This window comes from Loxodonta africana, chromosome 2, assembly GCF_030014295.1.
Source record: "Loxodonta africana isolate mLoxAfr1 chromosome 2, mLoxAfr1.hap2, whole genome shotgun sequence".
In the NCBI taxonomy this organism is placed as follows: Eukaryota; Metazoa; Chordata; class Mammalia; order Proboscidea; family Elephantidae; genus Loxodonta; species Loxodonta africana.
In genome coordinates this window covers 102,450,336-102,471,245 of record NC_087343.1, presented here as the reverse complement: position 1 = coordinate 102,471,245, position 20,910 = coordinate 102,450,336, and the positions used below count along the sequence as shown (strand labels likewise).

The following is a 20,910-nucleotide window of genomic DNA, read 5'->3' as shown; positions in this document are numbered from 1 at the left end:
CCAGAGTCCCTGCCCCGATAAAGCTTACACTCTAGTGGGGGAGGCAAAAATTATATTAGCAAATAAACCACTAGTAATTACAAATTGTGATGAGTGCTTTGAAGAAAACCTGATATGCAGGACAACAAAGTAGACCTCCTTTAGATGGGGTGGAGAGGGAAGACTTTTCTGGGAAGTATGAGCTCTAAAGAATGAGAAGGATCCAGTCATTCCAATAAGTGAAGATGTCAATCAGGCAGCTGGATATATGAGTCTGAAGACTAGAAGAGATGGTTGGTTGGAGAGACACATTTCAGAATTGAATTGGGAATTGAAGAGCTCCCCTTGGTAAAGTGCAAAGATAGAAAAAAGGATACACTCCAGTCCTGGAGTCACACTTACATAATGTTTTCAATATAGTTATAAATACAGTTTAAAAAACAAGCCAATCCAAAGTATGGGACATACATAAACCTTTGAGATGTTGATAAGATCTTGAGATGGAGATATAAAGTGGATTGTTAGGGACACACAGGAATCGGGAGCTTTGAGAAGTCTATCCTGGTGAAATAAACTTCAGAGTGTTTAGCATATCCATGGTATTGAAAATCATGGGAGTGAATAAAACATTTTAGGGACAGAATTTAGAGAGAGGAAAGAAAGGGGGCCAGGAAGAAGCTCTGAGGAGTTCCAGAAACTCTGTTTTTGTTCCAAAAGTTCTACTCTGCACATGTGGGGTCGCCATGAGTTGGATTCAACTCAATGGCAACTAACAACAACATTTATTTGGGTAAAGAAATATGTAATTATATTAATGTCTTTAGGAACCAGAGTATTTGGTGTAAAAGTGATACAAAATAATTAATAACCCTGTAATCTTTAATTTGAACTATCAGTATGAACCCATGATTTATTATTCTCTGTCTAAAGTATATGTATATGTATTTTCTGGAGCCCTAGTGGTGCAAAGGTTAAGAGCTATGGCTGCTAACCAAAAAGGTTGGCAGTTCGAATTCACCAGCTGCTCCTTGGAAACCCTATGGGGCAGTTCTACTCTGTCCTATAGGGTCGCTATGTGTTGGAATTGACTTGATGGCAAAAGGTTTGGTTTTCAGTTTTTGGTTTACTGGAAATGTTGAAAAGCAATAAAAGCCCTAAAAACTAGATTGTGATCTCTAAATACCATTTTCAAAGCTGGGACAGGAAACAAGATGTACCTGAGACTGTCAAAGCAAGCTACCGAAGACTACTGAGGTAGGTCAAATGTACTCAGGAAAAATCTAAAGGGGCTTCCACCGAAGGTGGAACACTTTGAACATTAATAAGTATAGAGTGCAAATCATTTAAACATACATATATTAATGTTTGTGCATTCATACTATAAAAACAATAACAAACCTAAATACCTCAGTCACCTTTGGAAGTTTCTAGGATGCACCACTCAGATCCCCTTTTAGGAATGAAAGATTGCCTCTGCAGAAGAGAGCTGCCTTACCCAAGAACATGCCCCATTCTGGGAGCAGCCCACAACCAATAATCATCCACATGCGGGTGTAAAGGCCTGATCCTCTTACCCCAACTGGGAACAACTCTGAAGAATCATTACGGCCTGAGAACTGCCCTTATAGTCAGCTGAGGCCTCCGTTAAGATCGCAAGAAAACTCAACTTCTCCCTCTACACAATCCAACTTCTTTCTGGTTCCTTTGATCTCCAGAATGCTTCCTAATACACCTCTCTCATGGTAATCTCCAATATTCTCCATTCTCTAAATTTACAAAATCATAAAGATTACTTTAAGAAATATTCTCAACAAATCCTATGCACATATCTAGATTATGTAAATTTAATCATCATGGGTTAACTTCTGAGGCAACATAACATGGTGATTAAAAGCATACATTTTGGTGCCAGAAATGTATAACACCTCCAACCTAAGTGGCACATAACATCCAGTGATAATAAACTATTATTACAATTAATAACCAAATATCTAAGCATAAGTTTTTAAATCATGGATAATCCTAAAAGTACCATTTAAAGTAGAGAGCAGTATTTTTCTAGTTGATGGCTTGGGAAAGTTAAAAAAAAACTGTTCAAGTTAGTGGTTAAACAACAGTAATGATAAGGACAACGTACAAACACACAATTTCTCTGAGATATGGGGAGTGAATCAAATTCTATGAGCTAAAGCATTTAAACTAGCACCAAAAAGCTTATCACATAACTGGGTAATAAAAATAGTTCGCTTTCTTCACTTCTCACCCAAATATTAATTCCTGCAAACTTAAGGTGAACTGGAAAATGACTGCTGGAAAGCTAACATACTTTTATGGACGTGGACGTGCAAACTCAAACAGGGGTATGAACTTCACTAAAAAAAAAAAAAATAGCAGTGGTAAAATAATTTAGTGCTTGATGTCAGCGCCGAAAAAAAAAATTTTGCAAAGACGCTAACAGACAGCATTTCATTTACTAAAGTATCGCTTTTCGAAACTTTTGGTTAAGCGCATGTATGCGGTGTGCTTGTGTGTGCATACGTACCCACGAAGTAAAATGTATTTCTTACAATGCATCGGGCTAAAACATGTTTAAAAGTGTCTCTGATTCTGCTCCCCAAAGCCTGCGGCACAGGAGAGGCTGTGGGCCGGTCGTCGGTCCCGAGCGGGGCCCCCCTTCCCCTGCCTCACAATACTTACGAAGGAATCGCTCACGACCAGCACCACGTTAGGGACCTCCGGCTGAGCCCGAGCAGCCAGCCCTCTCTGCCCACCTGCTTCAGGGGCAGGCGCAGCGAGCGCCAAAGTTGCGACCACTAACAACCACAGCAGAACCATCGCAGGCAGCGGTCCCGAAAGCCCGTCCCCTGGCTGGTGGCTCCGCCTCCTCGCTGTCGTAATTCCCACCAGGAGCGAGGAGAAAAAAAAGAGGGCGGGGACCAATTTGTTTTCCGCTTTTTTTTTTTTTTTTAACGCAGCCCTTCTTCGGCAGAACTACAACTCCCATCAGGTTCAGAGCAGGCACATGCGCAGAAGCGGAGTCCCAGTTTTAACTCACGTTAAGACCTTTTAATCAAATACCGAGCTAACTAAAGCCCAGCCATTCCCAGTCACGTGAGCGATGCCTAGAAAGTGCGCATGCGCCTGGCTCCAGGCTTGGCGTTTGTTAGGGAGAAGCAGCTGTCCCAGGTGGGTTCGGGTCTCTGTTGCTCCTGCAGAAGTTGGATCCATTAGGCGGTTTAAATTGTAGAGAGAAAAAGGATCTGTGGGCTGGTTGTGCTCGTTTTGCGCCGGGTAGGCGTGGCAGAGTGTTACGCAAGAGCGTGGACTGGGAGATGATGAGGTGGCCAGGCGTCTGTCACTTAAGTTGGATGGGGCGGTTCTTTGTGGGGCCTCTGGCTGGACCGCCTTGAGGGCGGTGTGGATACTTTGGATCCTCTCGAATACCTTCCCTGAAGGGAATTTCTAGTCTATCTCGTCTTATTGTCTCTTTGTCCCTGCAGTAACGATTCGTTGAGCTTCCGTGGGGTGAGGAGCGGGGCCTAGTAAGGTAGAGAAGCTTCAGGTCCTTGGCTGGGGAAATGCTTAGGTGCACCTTGCCTTCAGATGCAAAGGAGAGAAATGGGACCGGATCTGGTAGGAAGAGGTGTTGAGCAGTGTGACGTGCTCGATTGATTGACTAGGTTCAGAATACCATTGTTTTCTTGTTGAAAATCACTGGTTTCTTGATTGTGGAAGCAGACTTCTGTCCCAGAGCCATTTATTTGCTTAAATTTCATTATCTTAGTTTCAGGTATATAATTTGCGCATTACACTAGTCGTTTTAATATTTCGACAGGTACAAGAGAAGTTGCACCACGTATTTAATCTAAAATCAACTCTTAGTACTAATATCTGGCAGTGTTTTTTGAGAAAAATAATAGTAGTAAGGGCCACATCTTATTTAAGATTCACGTAGCACTTAGTATGTACTGAGCATTATACTAAGCATTTATTGAGCATATACCCTGTGCCAGTTACTTTTATATGCAGTGTTTTCTGTAATCTTAGCTTTCACCATATTGCAAATAGGAAACAGGCTCGGAGAGTTTAAATGACTTCAGTGTTACACAGGGATCCAATCCAAACAGGACTCGGGCTTATCTTCACTGCTATCCATAAGGTTTTCAGTGGCCAGTTTTTCAGAAGTAGATATCTAGGTCCTTCCTAGTCTGGAAGCTCTGCTGAAACCTGTCCACTGTTAGTGACCCAGCTGGTATTGGAAATACCAGTGGCATAGCTTCCAGGATCACAGCAACGTGCTGGCCACCACGGTATGACAGACCTTTTATGTTATTCCTCATGTGGCCTCACTCAAATTTAGGTAGGCTGCATATATACAAAATTCTTCATCAGTTTCAAGTGATGGCCCTTCCACCAGGGCTACAAACTGACCAATCCCCTCTGACCAGTCCCCTCTCAGTAGGCTACAGACACTTCCTTTGCATAGTAGGCTACAGTAACTTCATTTGCATAAGTATATTGACCAACTCCTGCAAGGTACATACCAGTCACAAGGCAGCCTGCAGCCCAGGGCCCAACAAAAAGTATCAGACTACCCTTATTTACAGCTTACCCAGAAAATGTCAGTCAACCTGGACAAAAGTAACAAACCCTCAGGGGTAGAAACCTAGGGTAGGGTAACATCTCAAGGCTAAGGGGGAAAATCTCTCAAACTGTTTTTTCAAAGGACCAGGGCAAAAGGTCACATAAAGGAACTCACTTTACCGTATCAGGAGACCAGAACTACATATTCAGTATATATTGTGCTCAGGCACTACATATCAGGTAAGTGATGTAATTCTCGCTTTACCAGTGAGAAAATTGGTCTTGTCGTGGTGAAGTACGATATTCAGGTCTGATGGAGTTTGAATCCAGATCTATGTGATTCCTAAGTCCATTCTCAACCAGGTCAGTCTTGGCTTGGTGGTTGCATATAGCAAAATGAAGGGGCTGACAGAATCGGGTATTTTGTAAGAACGGTTGAAATGACTGAGCAATAAATCAGGTTGGCTGGGGAGGGCAATCAAGTGTAGCTGGACTGGGGCTGAAGAAGTCATTGAAATGGAGAGTCAGGTTTTTACTTTTCTATTCTGTTTAAATGGCTACTTAACATTGAAAAAAGTTTTCTATGTTTTCATTAAATTATGAACTAGTCTGGTTAACATGATGTTGGCAACTTTTTACATATGGCTTAGAAAAAAGCTCAATTTAGTGTAGTTGAGCTGCAAATTGGGAATAAGTAAGTGCCTGTAATTTTCCTGGATTCAAAACAAAGTCACATAGAAATAGTTGAGAGATTTTTTTTTTTTTGGTGGGGGTACTGCACTCAGTTTTCAGTTAATGTATTTTGAGCTTCTGGACTGTTTTTTCGGACTCATTCTAATCTCTTAACGAACTTTCGTTTTATCACCTGAAGCCATGGGAATGCAGTTGAGATCAATTTGGGAATTTAGAGATTAAGATAAAAAAGAAAAAGGACTAACAATTGTATACAATCACTTCTTATGTTTTAAATTATAAATTTTGAAGATTCAACACGAACTTGATGTGTTGAAAAAATCAAAAGGTTTGAGTTGTGGGTGTCACCCTGTTCATGTGACTAGCTGTCTCGTATTTGTTTTTAATTTAGATGGATAATGGGTAAGGAGCAATCTGAAATTTGATTCAGAAAGAAGATAAAGGTGGTGACAATAGGTAAAAGGTAAGTCTCTACAATTCTTAAAAGTATTTAGAGTCTATTTTTACTTAATGATTATTTTTACCAATTTCTTTCAGAAGGTTCAATGGGATAGAATTGTCATGTCAGACTATAGGTCATCACAAAATACCTTTAGTCTTTTGTTATTAGATTTAAGGTTTTTTTTTTTTGTCTTTTTCCTATAATTAATCTCCATTGTTTTTATTGTTAATTATTTTTGCCTTGAGGTACCTTTGCATGTGTACAACTGAGTGTTTAGGATTTCATGACTTCAACTGGGAAATATTAATTCGTTTACCTACATTGTTAACTTTGCGGTATTATCATTGTCTCTTAGTCATGACTGTTACTTTTTAACTCTTTTAAGTGCAGTTGTTGTTACTTTTTAAGCTTGACTAATGCTGGATAAAAACACTTTCAGGTTAGTAGTTGAAAAACTTTCATTGAGTGAATATGTGCAAAATTAATGCTCTTATTTTAAAAAATCAGTTGAGACTGAAGAGAAAAAGTGGGAGGAGAGATATAAGGGGAAAGTTTTAGTAGGTGGATCTGTAGAGGAATATTAAAGACATTTGCAAGAGAGAGCTTTCTTGAAGTGTTGGAAATGCTTGGAATGGAGGAAAGTAAATAAAGGAGTATGGGGCTACATGTAATCATTTTTGGTAGTTGGGTTTTACTCTGTGGAAGGAAATGGATTTAAATGGTACCAATAGATGGATTTAAAAAAAAAAAAAAAAGCACTGCTGTCAAGTCAGTTCTGACTAATAGGGACCATGTAGGACAAAGCAGAACGACCATAGGGTTTCCAAGGCTATCACCTTTATGGAGGCAGACTGCCACATCTTTCTTCAGCAAGTAGATGGCTAGTGCTCAGTACAGGTTTGTTTAGAAAATGAGCGTATGAGTATCATCCCCCCAAAAAGAAAAAGAGGCAGAAGATGACGTTTTCAGGCTAGAATGGGTGCAGATTATCTTGTCTTTTTAAAAATTAGCTAACCTCCTATAGTCCACAGGACTAATGGCTCATGCGAACCACAGCCCCTTCTATTAAGACTAGAAGAACGAGTTTGTGCCCAGCTACCACTACCTACCGTTCTGATCTGGGACACGATAGAAGGTCCTTACTAGAATGGGAGAAAAATGTAGAACAAAACTCAAATTCATAAAAAAGACCAGTCTTACTGGACTGCTAGAGACTAGAGAAACCCCCGAGACTGTCGTCCTAAAATACTCTTTTAACCTGAAACTGAAGCCAGTCCTGGAGGTCACCTTTCAGCCAAATAATAGATTGGCCTATAAAATAAACAGCAACAAAGATAACACACAATATAGAGAAAGTCAGCACAACTTAACCAAGGCAAAGCCATAGAAGTTTCCTAGACATATCCTGACACCTTGAGGGACCACTTTACAGGGGCTGAAGGCTGGAGACCATGGTCTCAGGACATCTAGGTCAATGGGCATAACATAGTTCATAAAAAAAAAAAAATGTTCTATGGCCTACTTCGGTGAGTAGCATCTGGGGTCTTAAAAGCTTGCTTGTGGCCATCCAAAATACATCTATTGGTCCCATCATGTTTGGAGAAAAGGACAGTGAAGAAAACCAAAGACACAAGGAAAATATCAGTCCAAAGGACTAATGGACCATAGGAACCATAGTGTGTACCAGTATGAGCCAAGAAGAACTAGATGGTGCCTGAGTACCACCACTGACAACTCCTCTGACAGGGATCACAATAGAGGATTCTGGATAGAGCGGGAGAAGAATGTGGAACAAAATTGAAATTCATGAAAAAGACCAGACTTACTGGTCTGACTAAGATTGGAGGAAGTCTTAAGACTCTGGTCCCTGGACACCTTGCTAACTTAGAGCTGAAGCCACTTCTGAAGTCCACCTTTCAGCTAAAGATTAGACAGGCCTATAAAACAAATAATAATAACTCGTGAGGAATGTACTTCTTAGTTCAGTCAGGTATAAGACCAAGTGGGCAACACCTGCCCAAAAGCAAAGATGAGAAGCAGGAAGGGACAGGAAACCTGGGCCAATGAACACAGAGAACCCAGGGTGTAAAGGAAAAGGGGTAGAATGCTGACACGTTGTGGGGATTGCAACCAATGTCACAAAATAATGAGAAACTAGTTTGTACTGTAAATTTTGACCTAAAACACAATAAAAACAAAACAACTCAGTAACACCCGCAAGGAATGTGCTCCTTTAAAAAATTAACTACGTGAGACCGGATGGTCAACATTTACCCAAAAGCAAAGATGAAAAGGCAAGGAGGGGCAGAGAAACTGGATGGATGGCGCGGCCAGGGTGGAAATGGTGAGAGTGCTGACTCATTGCAGGGATTGTAAGCAATGTCAGGAGCAATTTGTGTATAAGTTGTTGGTTGGGAATTTAATTGGATATGTAAACTTTCATCTAAAATATTAAAAAAAAAAACTAGTTAAGTTTCTGAAATTGATACACATGCACACATTAATAACTGTTAGGTGAAGAGAGAGGGCCTCGGGGCTAGCATACTATGCTAAAAGCCGAATCAAATGAAGAAGGAATTGGAAGAAAAGAGTAGAAGGGCTCCACTGCAGCATGAAGAATTGTACTTACATAAACCAAAACCAAACCCACTGCCGTTGAGTCGATTCTAACTCATAGCGACCCCATAGGACAGAGTAGAACTGCCCCATGGAGTTTCCAAGGAGCTCCTGGTGGATTCGAACTGCCGTCCTCTTGGTTAGCAGCCATAGCACTTAACCACTACGCCACCAGGGTTGCCTGTAGTTACATATAGACCAAAAAAACCCGTTGCTATCCAGTCAATTCTGACTCATAGCGACCCTATAGGACGGAATAGAACTGCCCCATAGGGTTTCCAAGGAGCGCCTGGTGGATATGAACTGCCCACCTTTTGGTTAGCAGCCGTAACTCTTAACCACTGCACCACCAAGGTTTCCACATATGGACACATATACAAATATGGGACATTAAGAATTGATTACCAAGAGAAAAATGGAGTTTTTCTAATGGTCATTAAAAGTAACCTACTTAGAAGCATTTAATGACTCCCTAGTTGCTGCTATATTTAAGTCCAAATTTGTCTCTCTGACTTTCAAGGATTTCTGAAATCTGTGCTCTACTTACCCATTCAACCTGTTTCTTGTTCTTTAGTAAGTCTGTTCTGTTCCTTTGAGCCCAGTTTCCTCATTGTTGCCTACTCATGCTACACTCATCCCTACCTTTCTGACTTTGCTAATGCCTCTGACTAGAGTCATTTTCCTTCTTCCCTACTTCCTTAAGTCCTGCCTTCTCCACTGGTAGCCCCTGATTGCTTCCCACCACACTTCTTTTCTTCTCTGAACTCCTATTGCATTTCCACTCATTATTCTTAGTTTAGCATTTGATTCTCTAATGGCTGATTGGTATTACGTCTCTGTTGATTTAGGTTATATCCTTTAGAGCACAGACCTCTATTCTATTTCTTTTATGTCATATGCAGCATATAGCTTGGAAGCTGTGTGTAGCGTTAGTGCGGACTGGTTCTACCGTGTTCAAATGTGGTGCTTCTTAAATGTTGGGTGATCGAAGAGATGGTGATTTTAGTCCTGGAAACTTCTCATTCTTTTGTGTGTTTGGTCTTATCTTGAAACTATTTTTGTTCTTTTTTGACTTGGATGTTTCTCCTTTTTTTTTTTTTTTACTTGGGTGTCTTTTTTTTTTTTAAATCACTTTTTTTTTGTCCAGATCAGTTGTCATCATCGCTGACCTGTCCTGTTTTTTCTTTTTAACCTACAGGTTTTTCTACCAAAGGAAACTTTGGCTAGAGAAATTTTAAGTGAAATCAGCACTGAAATTTGTTGCCTACTCCAATCAAGATTTGTAGACTATACAAAAATTCTACTGAAGTTTGCACCTGTAGATTAATACCAAGACAGTTTTAGGTAAGGTAGTAGTTTTTAAAATTAGAGCATATAAAATATGTTGCTTTACATTATACAGCTATTTTAACTAGGCAAAAAGCCACTTTTCTTTAGAAAATCTGGTTCTGGCTGCAGATAAAGTGGTTTTCTGATATCTTGATTTTAATATTATTTGGAATGCCATCATCCTTTAAGTCAAAAGGATGTTTTTTGTTGTTGTTTGTTTCCTAACTTCTCAGACTTCTTTGGTCTTGCACTTCTATCTCAGTCTTTGGGTAAGGACTGTCAGTGTACCATGTTAGTGATTTCTGTTGTCTTAGTTCATTTTGTTGCCTTGAATGTCTGTGATCTATAACAGTATTTACCCAGCTTTGCTTAATCTTCCTGATGAGATTAGAGTTAAATGGAGTTAACAGTAAATACAAATGTGTCTTTTTTTCCAAATCGAATTGTGATGGATTGAATTTGACTTATTTACTGGTAAACCAGATTAAGCTATGAAATCTGAAGATATTATCAATTTATTGGTAATTGATATATCTTGAGATGAAATGAAGAAATATTTTGTTACTAATTGAAATATCTTTATGGCTGAAATTAGTGTACAATGTTTTTGCATATTCATCGCTTCCATTCAAATGTAAACATTGTATCTTCAAAGAAAGTGATTGTTGTTGTTTGTGTGCCATTGAGTCAATTCCGAATCATAGTAACTCTATAGGACAGAGTAGAACTGTCCCATAGGCTTTCCTAGGCTGTAATTTTTTTTTTTTTTTAACATGGATTTCATTGTTGAATGAAGACTGTTTATTTGAATTGAAAATGCATTGGAATCAGTGTTTAGATATGAGTTATCTTTTTCTATTTTTCAGTGTTAAATAAAAGTAATATTGATGTAGAGCTGTAATATAGGAGAATAATATATTCAACATAAATACATCTTTTTTTTAACTATATGTGTCAAATTTCCTTTGCCTTTAAAAAATGACTTTTCCATATACCCGAACATATTTCTCCCTATGAAAGAAATGCTGTCAAAACAAGATTTAATTTTTTTCAACTCTCACCTATTAAAGACATTTTGTTAAAGGTTTTCAAATAAACCATCTTGCCTGACTAATTTTATTTCCTGCCATTTTCTAACATTGGCTTTCTCCACCTATTCTGTGCAATGTTCAGGATAAAGAGGCAATTTACATAGCTTTAATAATATTAATATTGGTGTTTGTTTTTATCAACATTGTCCAGAAGTAATAATACACAAACATAACATTATCTTTGTGCAGTTTCGCTATGTAGCAGTCTAAGAGGCAGATACTGCTGCTGCTGCTGTCGTTAGCTGCCATCTACTTGGCTCTGAGCTCATGGTGACCCTTGTATAACGGAACAAGAGAGTTCCCTGTCCTGTGCCATCCCCAAGATCAGTTAGGATCAGACAATTGTGATCTATAGTGTTTTCATCGGATGAATTTTGGAAATAAATTGCCAGATTTTTCTTCCTAAGGAGGCAAATATAGAGAGAGGTAAAATATTATATGAGACAGCATAGGTATGAAGACCCATATTTAATAAAATCCATTGTCAAATATCCAAAAATAGAGAAGGTTTCAACTAACACCTACTGTCTCATATCTGTTTCCTTTTTACGCTTCCCAGAGCTTCCTCACCTGTCAAGCATCACACCACTGACAAGGCTTGGGTGTCCTAGGCTGTAATCTCTACAGGAGCAGATCACTAAGTTTTTTTCTCCTGTGGAGCAGCTGGTGGGTTAGGATCTGCAAACTTACAGTTAGCCGCCGAGTGCTTAAGCATTGCAGCACCAGAACTCCTTAAAGAACTCCTTAAACTCCTTCAGAGTTACTGAAATTTGTGTTAATGTTTTACTCTGTGAATAGGGCTTATTTTACTGGATCTTGCTTAGTGTGGAATTGGAATGAGATTTGTATGTATTTTGGGTCTGGTCCATAAAAAAATCTGTGTTTTTAGCCTAATGTATATACAGTGAGTATAATTCAAATGCAACTCAATATCAACAGATATTTATTGATTGTCTTCAGTTTGCCAGATACTGTTCTAGATACTATGAATAAGGCAGTGAAAAAAAAAATTATATATATATGCTATGGATTCAGATTAAAATTGTAGATAATTTTTTTAGCCTTAAATCTGTATACTTAGGGTAATTATGCCTGCAAATTTTTGTTTTATCTCTCTTCATCAGCATGCTCCATGTAATGTATCATTTCATCTAATTCTGTATGCATAGAAGGATATAGATGATTGAAAATTTAACCTGGATCATCATCCATGAGGTTATGCTAAGAGAAAGGTTTTAGGTAATGCATGCTAGACATCCAGTACTAATAAATAAGTAAAATCTATAGTGTTTTAGATGGTGATAAGTACTTTGAAGAAAAATAAAGCAAGGAAAGGAGTTAAGGGAATGTTGAGTGGTTGGGGTTAGGGGAGAAGGAAGTGTTGAAATTTTAAATAGTGTGGACAGGGAAGATTTCACTGAGAAAGTGACATTTGAGTAAAAATCTGAAGTGGTGGGGGTGCAAGCTGTGTGTAGTGTATAGTAGGGAGGAAGAGTGTTGCAGGTAGAAGGAAGGACAGGTGCCTTTTTTTTCAGATGGTTAAGTTTGTTGGAACGCTTAAGGTTAGGTAGGTATTGTTCATTCACTCTGGCTTTTTGTTTTGACAGAATGTCTAGCAAAGAAGTGAAGACGGCTCTAAAAAGTGCTAGAGATGCAATCAGAAACAAAGAATACAAAGAAGCTTTGAAACATTGTAAGGTAATCTGTTGTTGTTGTTATTTTTTCCTCCAGGATTAAAGTACATTACCCGTATACAAGCATTATCTATCTGTAATGTGTGAATGATTTACTGTCCAAAAACAACAAAAGTGCTAAAGCTATTTCGTGGGACTGTTAGAGTGGTGGAAACCCTGGTGGCTTAGTGGTTAAGTGCTACAGCTGCTAACCAAAAAAGGTCAGCAGTTCAAATCTGCCAGGCGCTCCTTGGTAACTCTATGGAGCAGTTCTACTCTGTTCTATAGGGTTGCTGTGAGTCGGAATCAACTCGACAGCAGTGGGTTTGGTTTTGGTTTGGTTAGAGTGGTTAGGCTAATAACTCCCACTTAGCTGGATAAGCTACTGCTGTCACACTTAATTTTCATCTTTCTTTGTATTGGTCAAAGCCAAGTTCTCAAAGCCTGAATCTCTCCAAAGTGTCCTTTGATGGCTTGTGTTATGGAACACTACTGTCTCTTAAAGTTTTCATAATTTAGTTCTAGTGGTGTGTTGACATTCTAAGTATCTTTGGTTTGTGGGTGGGAGAATCAAGATTCTAAAGCTCCTTTCTATTTGGATGGGAATGTTCCAGCCTAAAGGAGGAAATTGATGATGCAGGAGAAATAGAGGGGGGCAGTTGGAGTAAAGTCCTTGGGAAGGTCAGAGAGGATGGGATCCAGAGTGTGAGTGGAGAGCTTTTGATATTAATGGGGAAGATGTGCAGACCCATATAGCATCAGATGAGTGTGTAGATTTGGTGGTGGAAAGATAGGAGCTTCCCCTCTGATGACTTCTATTTTCTTAGGTAAGAATAAGCTGAGAGTGGGAGAAGAGTTGTATAAAAGTCTTGAGATGCAAGAAAATGTGCAATAGTTGTCATTCAGAATGGGAAAAAGAACTTACTAGTAAAACATGGAAGAATTGCTAGGTTTTAGTTGGTGCCCATTTGTGACAGTGAAAGCAGTGAGCTCAGCTGCCTAGTTTTCTTCCTCCATGTTCAGCTTCTCAAGCTTGGAGATGGGGGATACTGGAGTTTAGGTATAGATGGTAAGAAAGGTGAGGAGACAGATAGGCAAAAGAGTTGCTGTTTGCGTGGGTGTGATGACAGTGATGATCATGGAGTCTAAGCTGGGGGCGGAGGGATGAGAGATGAGAAGTCGGTATGGATGGTGGGGAAAGGGAGTTAGCCTCAATACTTGGAGATATCAGAGGTTAAAGAATTGTTATCATGGGATTATTATTGTAATTAAACTGGGGGGACAGGAAAGGGGCAGAATAGTAGCATGCTGGAAACCCAGATTTTGGATAACTGAGTAGTGTGGAGGCTAAGTAACTGAGAGGCTACAGTATTCAATGGATCGTCAGTGTGAATGTTAGAGTGATTACAGGAATTAAGGTTGAGAGGAAGAAAACAAAATCTTTACTGAAGAGTTCTTAGGAAGTTGGTAGATGGTAGCAGCAATAAGAAGGATATTATTAGGTGGTGTAGGTGGATGACTTGAGCTTCAGTAGTACTGGGATTTTTGAAGGAAGGAGGAGCAGAAAAGGAATGATAGCGTGAGCAAAGAGAACCTTTCCTAACCTCCTGATCCTGTCAAATGTTGGATATAAAGGAAAAGAATGCAGCTGCAGCATGTAAGAGCTATAGGAGAAGAGCCAAGTTTCAGTTGAGGCAGAACTTGGTGCAGTTAAAAGGTTGAAACTCTAGAGGGAGCTTGGCCGAGCCAGATTGGGAGTTCCAGAGGGCATAGTGAAGAGTTTAGGAGAATGGGAGCGAGGGGATTAGGTACGATTGGGGGAAGTACACAGCAATATGGGGGTGAGTGTCAGGAGGCAGTAAAAGATGTCCTTGTGAGGTTTAGGCTTATAGTGGTGACTGAAGCCCAGCAGGCATGTGAGGCCATGATAGAATCAGTCCTGATACAGAAGAAGGTGGGCAATTTGTTCAATCTGTGTGGGGCTTGTGGGGTGGGGAAGGGTGGCGCAGGGACTGTTTTCTTCAGCACTAGGTTTATCTAATTTATGCAAATATGAATCTGTTTTTCTTATTTTATGCAGTAGCACTATAGTAGTCTTATTTAGGTTTTCTACAAAATTGAGATACAAATTCCACCAAGTACACAGTTTATAATTCATCCTGGAGAGACCCAACTAGAAAACACAAAAATGAGGAAGTAATCAGTGGTAAATGCTCAGTTACTTGTGTGTAGTGACCCAGAATATTGAGACTAAATGAATTTTTTAACAAAGAGATGCTTCGTCTTAGTGTATTTGCTGCAGTCTTGTCTGATCATCACCTTGTCCGCCTGAGTACCTTTGTAACTTGGTATAAGCATCCCTTTGGGGAAACCCCTGACATGTGCAGACGGTTGCTTTTTTCCCTGTGTTCTCATAGAACCTACCTTATACCTGCTTTCACCACATTGTTGTAATTATTTGCTTAAAAGTCTGTTTCAGGTTCTGGAAAACTGCTTGTCAGGCAGGTGGAAGGTACTCAGTGATTGACTAGCTGGTTGACTATGGCGTTTTTCATTGGTTCAGCAGTTATATGCCAGTCATTGGGCTTAGTGTTGGGGACAGAAGCACAAGTAAGGCTCCAGTGACTGCCTTCAGAACTTAACTTCGGTAGATGTCTCACTGTTGTTTATTAGTAGGCAGCATTATTGGGTGGCATGGAGCTCGCACTGTCGATTGATATCATATTGCTGGAAGTGTACTGTGTGGATGCGCATAAACCTGATAATCTGGTTCTACTCAGAAATGTTCTTATTATCTCTAGATAGATATAAATACTTAAAGGGCTGATTTCATTTTAGCTACTAGTTTTGTTTTTTTTCCCTAGAACATCTTCGCTTTCTGCTCCAAGCTATTTTACCTTAGCAAGTAGTCATTATTTCTGAAAATAATCTCTCTACATAAAATTTTTATTCTAGATGACAGTTACTGTTTAAACATTCATCGCCACTATTCGTTTTGAATATATTTGGTATGGTCCCATTGGGGTGAATCTACTTTCCTAGCCTGTAATTTCAGTGAACAATCTGTCCGTGTAATATGGAGAAGATGCTATTATGGTAAAGGAAAATATGGCACTTGGTTAAGATGAAACAATGTGCAGAACAGGTTTATGAGTAGCAGTAGCAGCGCAGAGGCAGCTGGGGTGTTGGGTGTTGAGAGCAGTCTTACTGTTCTTTTTACATCTGTTCGCAAAGAGTAATCTTGGTGGTGCAGTGGTTAAGCGCTCAACTGCTAACCAAAAGGTCAGCGGTTCAAACCTACCAGCCTCCGTGGGATAAAGATGTGGCAGTCCATTTCTGTAAATATTTACAGCCAATGGGGAAACCCTATGGGGCAATTCTACTCTGTCCTGTAGGGGCACTGTGAGTCAGAATTGACTTGATGGGAATGGGTATTGGGTTTATTCTCAATAGCTGGAAAAGAAATTTGGGGAAAGCATTCTAAAATATATACCTCATATGCCAGACCTCTTAAAATCACTGATTAGTTCAACTCCCTCTCTCCCTGTGAGCAAATTGAAGACCAGAGAGGTAAAGACACCTAGTTAGTGGTTGTTCCAGGTTTCCTGACTCTCAAATAGACTATCTTGTTGTTGTTGATAAGTTTTCAAAATTTAGTGACCTGTTCTTTTAATTTCTTTAATCAGACAGTTTTAAAGCAAGAGAAAAATAACTATAACGCCTGGGTTTTTATTGGTGTTGCTGCAGCTGAGCTAGAACAACCTGATCAGGCCCAAGGTGCCTATAAGAAAGCTGCTGAACTAGAGCCAGACCAATTACTAGCATGGCAGGTATGTAGAAGAAATTTTTGTCTATATTATAAGAAAGGATTTTTTTTTTTCTTTTCCGAAGTAGGCTAGGATGGGAAGGAATAGGTCAAAGCACAAGTTGGCCGTGAGTGGATTTTGGTTGAAGCTGGGTGATGGGCATAGAGGGGATCATTATACCATTCTCTTTACTTTTGAAAGTATGTTTGAAACGTTTCAAAATATAAAACATTTTTTAATGGTTATTGTACAATCATAACCCGTAAGATATTACTATATAACACTACTTTTATGATACAGTCAAACAAAAAACATTCAGATATTTTGTGGATGTTGTCATTTTGCTTCAAATAAAGATGAGATATCTAAAACCAATCAGTACATTATGAAAGCAGTCATCTTTCTAAGTGTGTTACCAGACACCCTCACTCACTTTCTCCTTTATGGGAACCTGAGACTAACGGGCTCATGTTCTCCAGAGCCTACTACCTCCTATTAGTCATAGTTTCCGAGATGTGATTGGGATATGAAACAAATCAAAGTTAATAAGTATGAAAAAGTTGGAGAGTAGCCTAAAAAACACTAAGACACCTAAATAAGAAAAAAGGCATATCATTTCATCTATAAATTATAATCTAATCATAAAGAATCTTTAAAAATGATTAGTGAAATAAATGAATGTGGGAGCATTGGGTGTTTTTGGAAGAATAATAACTAGTTCTTCCTCTTTTAGGGGTTAGCAAGCTTATATGAGAAATGTAATCACATAAATGCTAAGGATGACTTGCCTGGTGTCTACCAAAAGCTCCTGGATCTCTACGAAAGGTAATGAATGTGTGGGGGAGAACACTTTCTTTAATAGCTTGAATTAGAATAAACTTGAGTTGTTAGCTGCCGTCGAGTCGATTCTGACTCATGGCGACTCTATATACAACAGAATGAAGCACTGCCTGGTCCTGCACCATCCTCACAATTCTTGCTAAGTTTGAGCCTGTTGTTGTAGCCACTGTGTCAATCTTTTTTGCTAACTCTCTACCTTACCAAGCATGATGTCCTTCTCCAAGGTTTGGTTCCTCCTGATAACATGTTCAAAGTATGTAAGATGATGTCTCACCGACCTCTTTTCCAAAGAGCATTCTAGCTGTACTTCTTCCAAGACAGACTTGTTTGTTCATATGGCAGTCCATGGTATAGTCAGTATCCTTTGCCAACACCATAATTCAAAGGCATTGATTCTTCTTCGGTCTTCTTATTCATTGTCCAGCTTTCGTGTGCGGATGAGGCGATTGAAAATACCGTGGCTTGGATTAGGCGCACCTTAGTCCTCACAGTGACATCTTTGCTTTTTAACACTTTAAAGAGGTCTTTTGTAGCAGATTCGCCCAATGCAGTACGTCATTTGATTTCTTGGCTGCTGCTTCCGTGGACATTGATTGTAGATCCAAGTAAAACAAAGTCCTTTACAACTTCAGCCTTTTCTCCGTTTATCATGATATTGCTTATTGGTCCAGTTGTGAGGATTTTTGTTTTATGTTGCGGTGTAATCCATACTGAAGGCCACAGTCTTTCATCTTCATCATCAGAATAAACTGTGGATTAAAAATTATGTACAAGTACTCTAAACATTTTAATGGAAATCAGGAAGTTTTTTCTTTTAACTGTTACTACAGAATCTCTTGGTTGCCATTGGAATAGAATCAAAACACTAATAATAAGAGAGCTGGTTAATTTGGGGCCTTTGATAAGATTTTCTATCAGTATAATGCAGATAATGTTTCTTAAACCTTTTGTTTTTTCTAATGAGAGGCTCACTTTATGAAATTTTACTGTAGTATGAAAGACTGTATGTTCTAATTTAAAGAGTACCTGGTGATATTGTTAAGATATTTTAGTATTTTAAGTCCTTGGTTATTTTTTTTTAAGTGCCTTTGTTTTTTTTTCCTTCTAAGTGTTGACAAACAGAAGTGGTGTGATGTCTGTAAGAAACTCGTGGATCTCTATTACCAAGAGAAGAAACATGTAGAGGTTGGTTAATGATTTGCCAGGGTACTAGGCTTCTTCTAATAAACCCATTTTTACAAGAGAGTTTTAATTTAGCTTAATGGAAAAGTCAAGTTATTCTATAAGTAAGTTGTTAAAAGGATTTAAAGAGAGAAATACAAGTAACAGTACTTTGAAAGCCGTAAATTAGAATTCAAATTTAAGGTGTCATAACTTCCAAACCATTCTGAAACTGGGCAAGGAATAAAAACAAGTAAAAACGTCATTTGTGGAACTTAGTGATCCATTTGTGGTGTCTCCGTAGTTGATGCTCTAAGTTATGGTGGTTCAGGGATATAGTTATTACTCCTGTATCTACTCTGGTATCTCAGCCATACTTCTAATATAAAGGCTGTGTGAGTTTGCAGCTTACTTTTTATGGAGTTCATAGTAGACAGGGCTCTGTGCTTTTGCTATTTTTGTTTTTGAGTAGATAAAAATATTTTTATTAGCAGATGTTACATTTTTTATTGGCATTTTTAGTATTTAATATAAAAATAGCCATTTTCAACCTCCTTGATAGGTGGCCCGAACATGGCACAAGTTGATAAAGACACGGCAGCAAGAGGGTGCAGACAACCAAGAGCTTCACCAGCTATGGAGGAAATTGACTCAGTTTCTGGTCGAGAGTACTGAGGACCAGAATAATGAAACCCAGCAATTGGTATTGACCCTTTTATTCCTCACAGTTTGTTTCATGAAAATTTATCGTCTAAATGAATTTAGAAAATGGAAACATACTGTATGTCAAACTAGGCATTTTGTATATGTTCAATATTAAATTCACAGAAGCTCTTCCTGATAAAATCAGAATATTGACCTGCAGTCTCACACTAAGTCTGGAAAGAATAGAATTGGTACTCAGTGTATCAAAATTTCACTCCCTTGTGAGCCCTGGTGGTGCAGTGGTTAAAGTGCTGAGCTGTAAACCGAAAGGTTGGTGACTCAAACCTACCAGCCACCCTGCAGGAGAAAGATGTGGTAGTCTGCTGCCAGCAAAGATTTACAGCCTTGGAGAACCTATGGGACAGGTTTACTCTGTCCTATGGGATCGCTATGAGTCGGAATCGACTCACCAACAGTAGGTTTCATTTTTGGTTTGGTTGTATTCATAAGAATCCACAGTGAATCAATAACTTAGTCACTGTGAAAAAGAAACTGAAGATCAGCTTTCAGAAAAGTATACTTTTGAAAAAGTTGATTCTTAAAGATGTGTTTCTTCATTCTTATGAACTAAATTAAGGTTTAACAGTTAAGCTAGAGTATTTTAGAGTATATTTAGTATTTATCTAAAAATGTTATTTTTTAGTGTTCAGATTTTGAAGTAATTGAAGGGAATTTTTAAAAGACAAAAAATATTGGTTTTGAAGTATAATTGGAAAGTATCTCCATCATTCTTTTTTTCTCTTACTCGTAAGTTTAAAAATAAACTTAATTTTCTGTTATGTAAATAGCCACTTAATGTATACATGCTAAATTGAATTGTCTTTAAACCTGGACAGTTTTAAGGCACTATATATATGGAATGGGAAGTTCATTTCTTTGTACGTTTATTCATTTTTTTCAGTTATTAATTTGTCCCTTCATTCAGAAAATATTTTTTGAGAACCTGCTCTATGTGAGCCAGTGTGTTAGGTGCTGGAGATAGAAATGTGAGAATAAGATTTGCGCTTGTTTGTGTGATAATGGTGGGTTATCTGTGAACAGATTCATTTGCGGAAAAAATTGAGCAGTGAGGTATGTATTGAAAAATTAGGTAACTACTCTTAAATCGTATTTTAATAATTCAGCTTCATTATTTTCCTTGAAATAGGATAGGCTACCAAAATATCAAACACTTACCAAAATAAGTTAAAAAAAAAAATTTGGATTGTCTATGGTATTCTCCTCAATGCAAGACAATTGGTTATACAGTATTTATAATTTTAAGAATTGATTTCAATTTTGGAAATGAAGAAAAAGGACTTTTGGGGGGTGCATTTTCACCTTGAATGCTAATGATAACTGCTTTCTTTTAAATATGTTCAGGAAAAAAAATGTATTGCTATTTTCCTTTTAGATTAATTTCATTATCTTTTTTTTTTTCTTTTAAATCCCTTATGGTAGGCCGTTTAAGTTAGGCTGCTTCTTTGGCACAATCATTAAGTATATCAGAGCAGTAAAGTTGGCATTGGCATAGAAGATTATAATCTCTCTGATTGACTGCTTTGGAGGGGACAGTAAGTTCTTGGAAAAATGTTTTCTTAAATTAATGTTGCTCATTTATATATCTCTTAGTTCAGTGCTGTCTGCTGGCCAAAGTCCCAAACTTACATATACCTTTTTTTTCTCGTTGAAATTGTCAGGGCCAGGCAATGAAATACATTTGCAACTAGTTAAGTGTGTAGTTTATACAAAGGGGTCTTATGCATTCTGCCATTTATTACCTGTGTCATTTATGTATGCTACAAATAATAGCTTTTTTGTTTGTTTCAGCTTTTAACAGCTTTTGAGAATGCATTGGGCTTGTCAGATAAGATTCCTAGTGAAGATCACCAGGCACTTTATAGACAGTTCATTCAGTGTTTACTCAAGGTAGGTTGATTTTTAAAATCTTTAAAATAATCAAAATAGGAATATGTTCACAAGTGCGTTTTACTAGTACTACAACTTAGTTT

The 20,910-nt window shown here is 38.4% G+C and overlaps 2 protein-coding genes across 5 annotated transcripts in view; one reads left to right on the top strand and one right to left on the bottom strand.

Annotated features, from left to right (window-relative positions):
• ARSK (arylsulfatase family member K) overlaps positions 1-2,862 on the bottom strand; it is a 52,830-nt gene extending 49,968 nt beyond the window's left edge. Inside the window, exon 1 of the mRNA XM_003404720.4 lies at positions 2,677-2,862. Within this exon, the coding sequence (XP_003404768.1) occupies positions 2,677-2,814 (138 nt within the window). The 5' untranslated portion in view covers positions 2,815-2,862. The remainder of the gene's footprint in view (positions 1-2,676) is intronic.
• A 203-nt stretch (positions 2,863-3,065) lies between these two features.
• Positions 3,066-20,910, top strand: part of SKIC3 (SKI3 subunit of superkiller complex) — a 92,570-nt gene continuing 74,725 nt past the window's right edge. For 2 of the 4 annotated variants that reach the window (XM_010589517.3, XM_010589499.3), the window contains exons 1-9: positions 3,066-3,165; positions 5,648-5,719; positions 9,513-9,658; positions 12,342-12,432; positions 16,094-16,237; positions 16,947-17,038; positions 18,163-18,238; positions 18,777-18,917; positions 20,729-20,827. In XM_010589517.3, coding sequence (XP_010587819.1) covers positions 12,343-12,432; positions 16,094-16,237; positions 16,947-17,038; positions 18,163-18,238; positions 18,777-18,917; positions 20,729-20,827 — 642 coding nt within the window. In that variant the 5' untranslated portion in view covers positions 3,066-3,165; positions 5,648-5,719; positions 9,513-9,658; position 12,342. Of the gene's footprint in view, positions 3,166-5,647; positions 5,720-9,512; positions 9,659-12,341; positions 12,433-16,093; positions 16,238-16,946; positions 17,039-18,162; positions 18,239-18,776; positions 18,918-20,728; positions 20,828-20,910 lie in introns of those variants that run through there. The other 2 variants (XM_003404988.4, XM_023547752.2) reach the window with 2 other exon arrangements.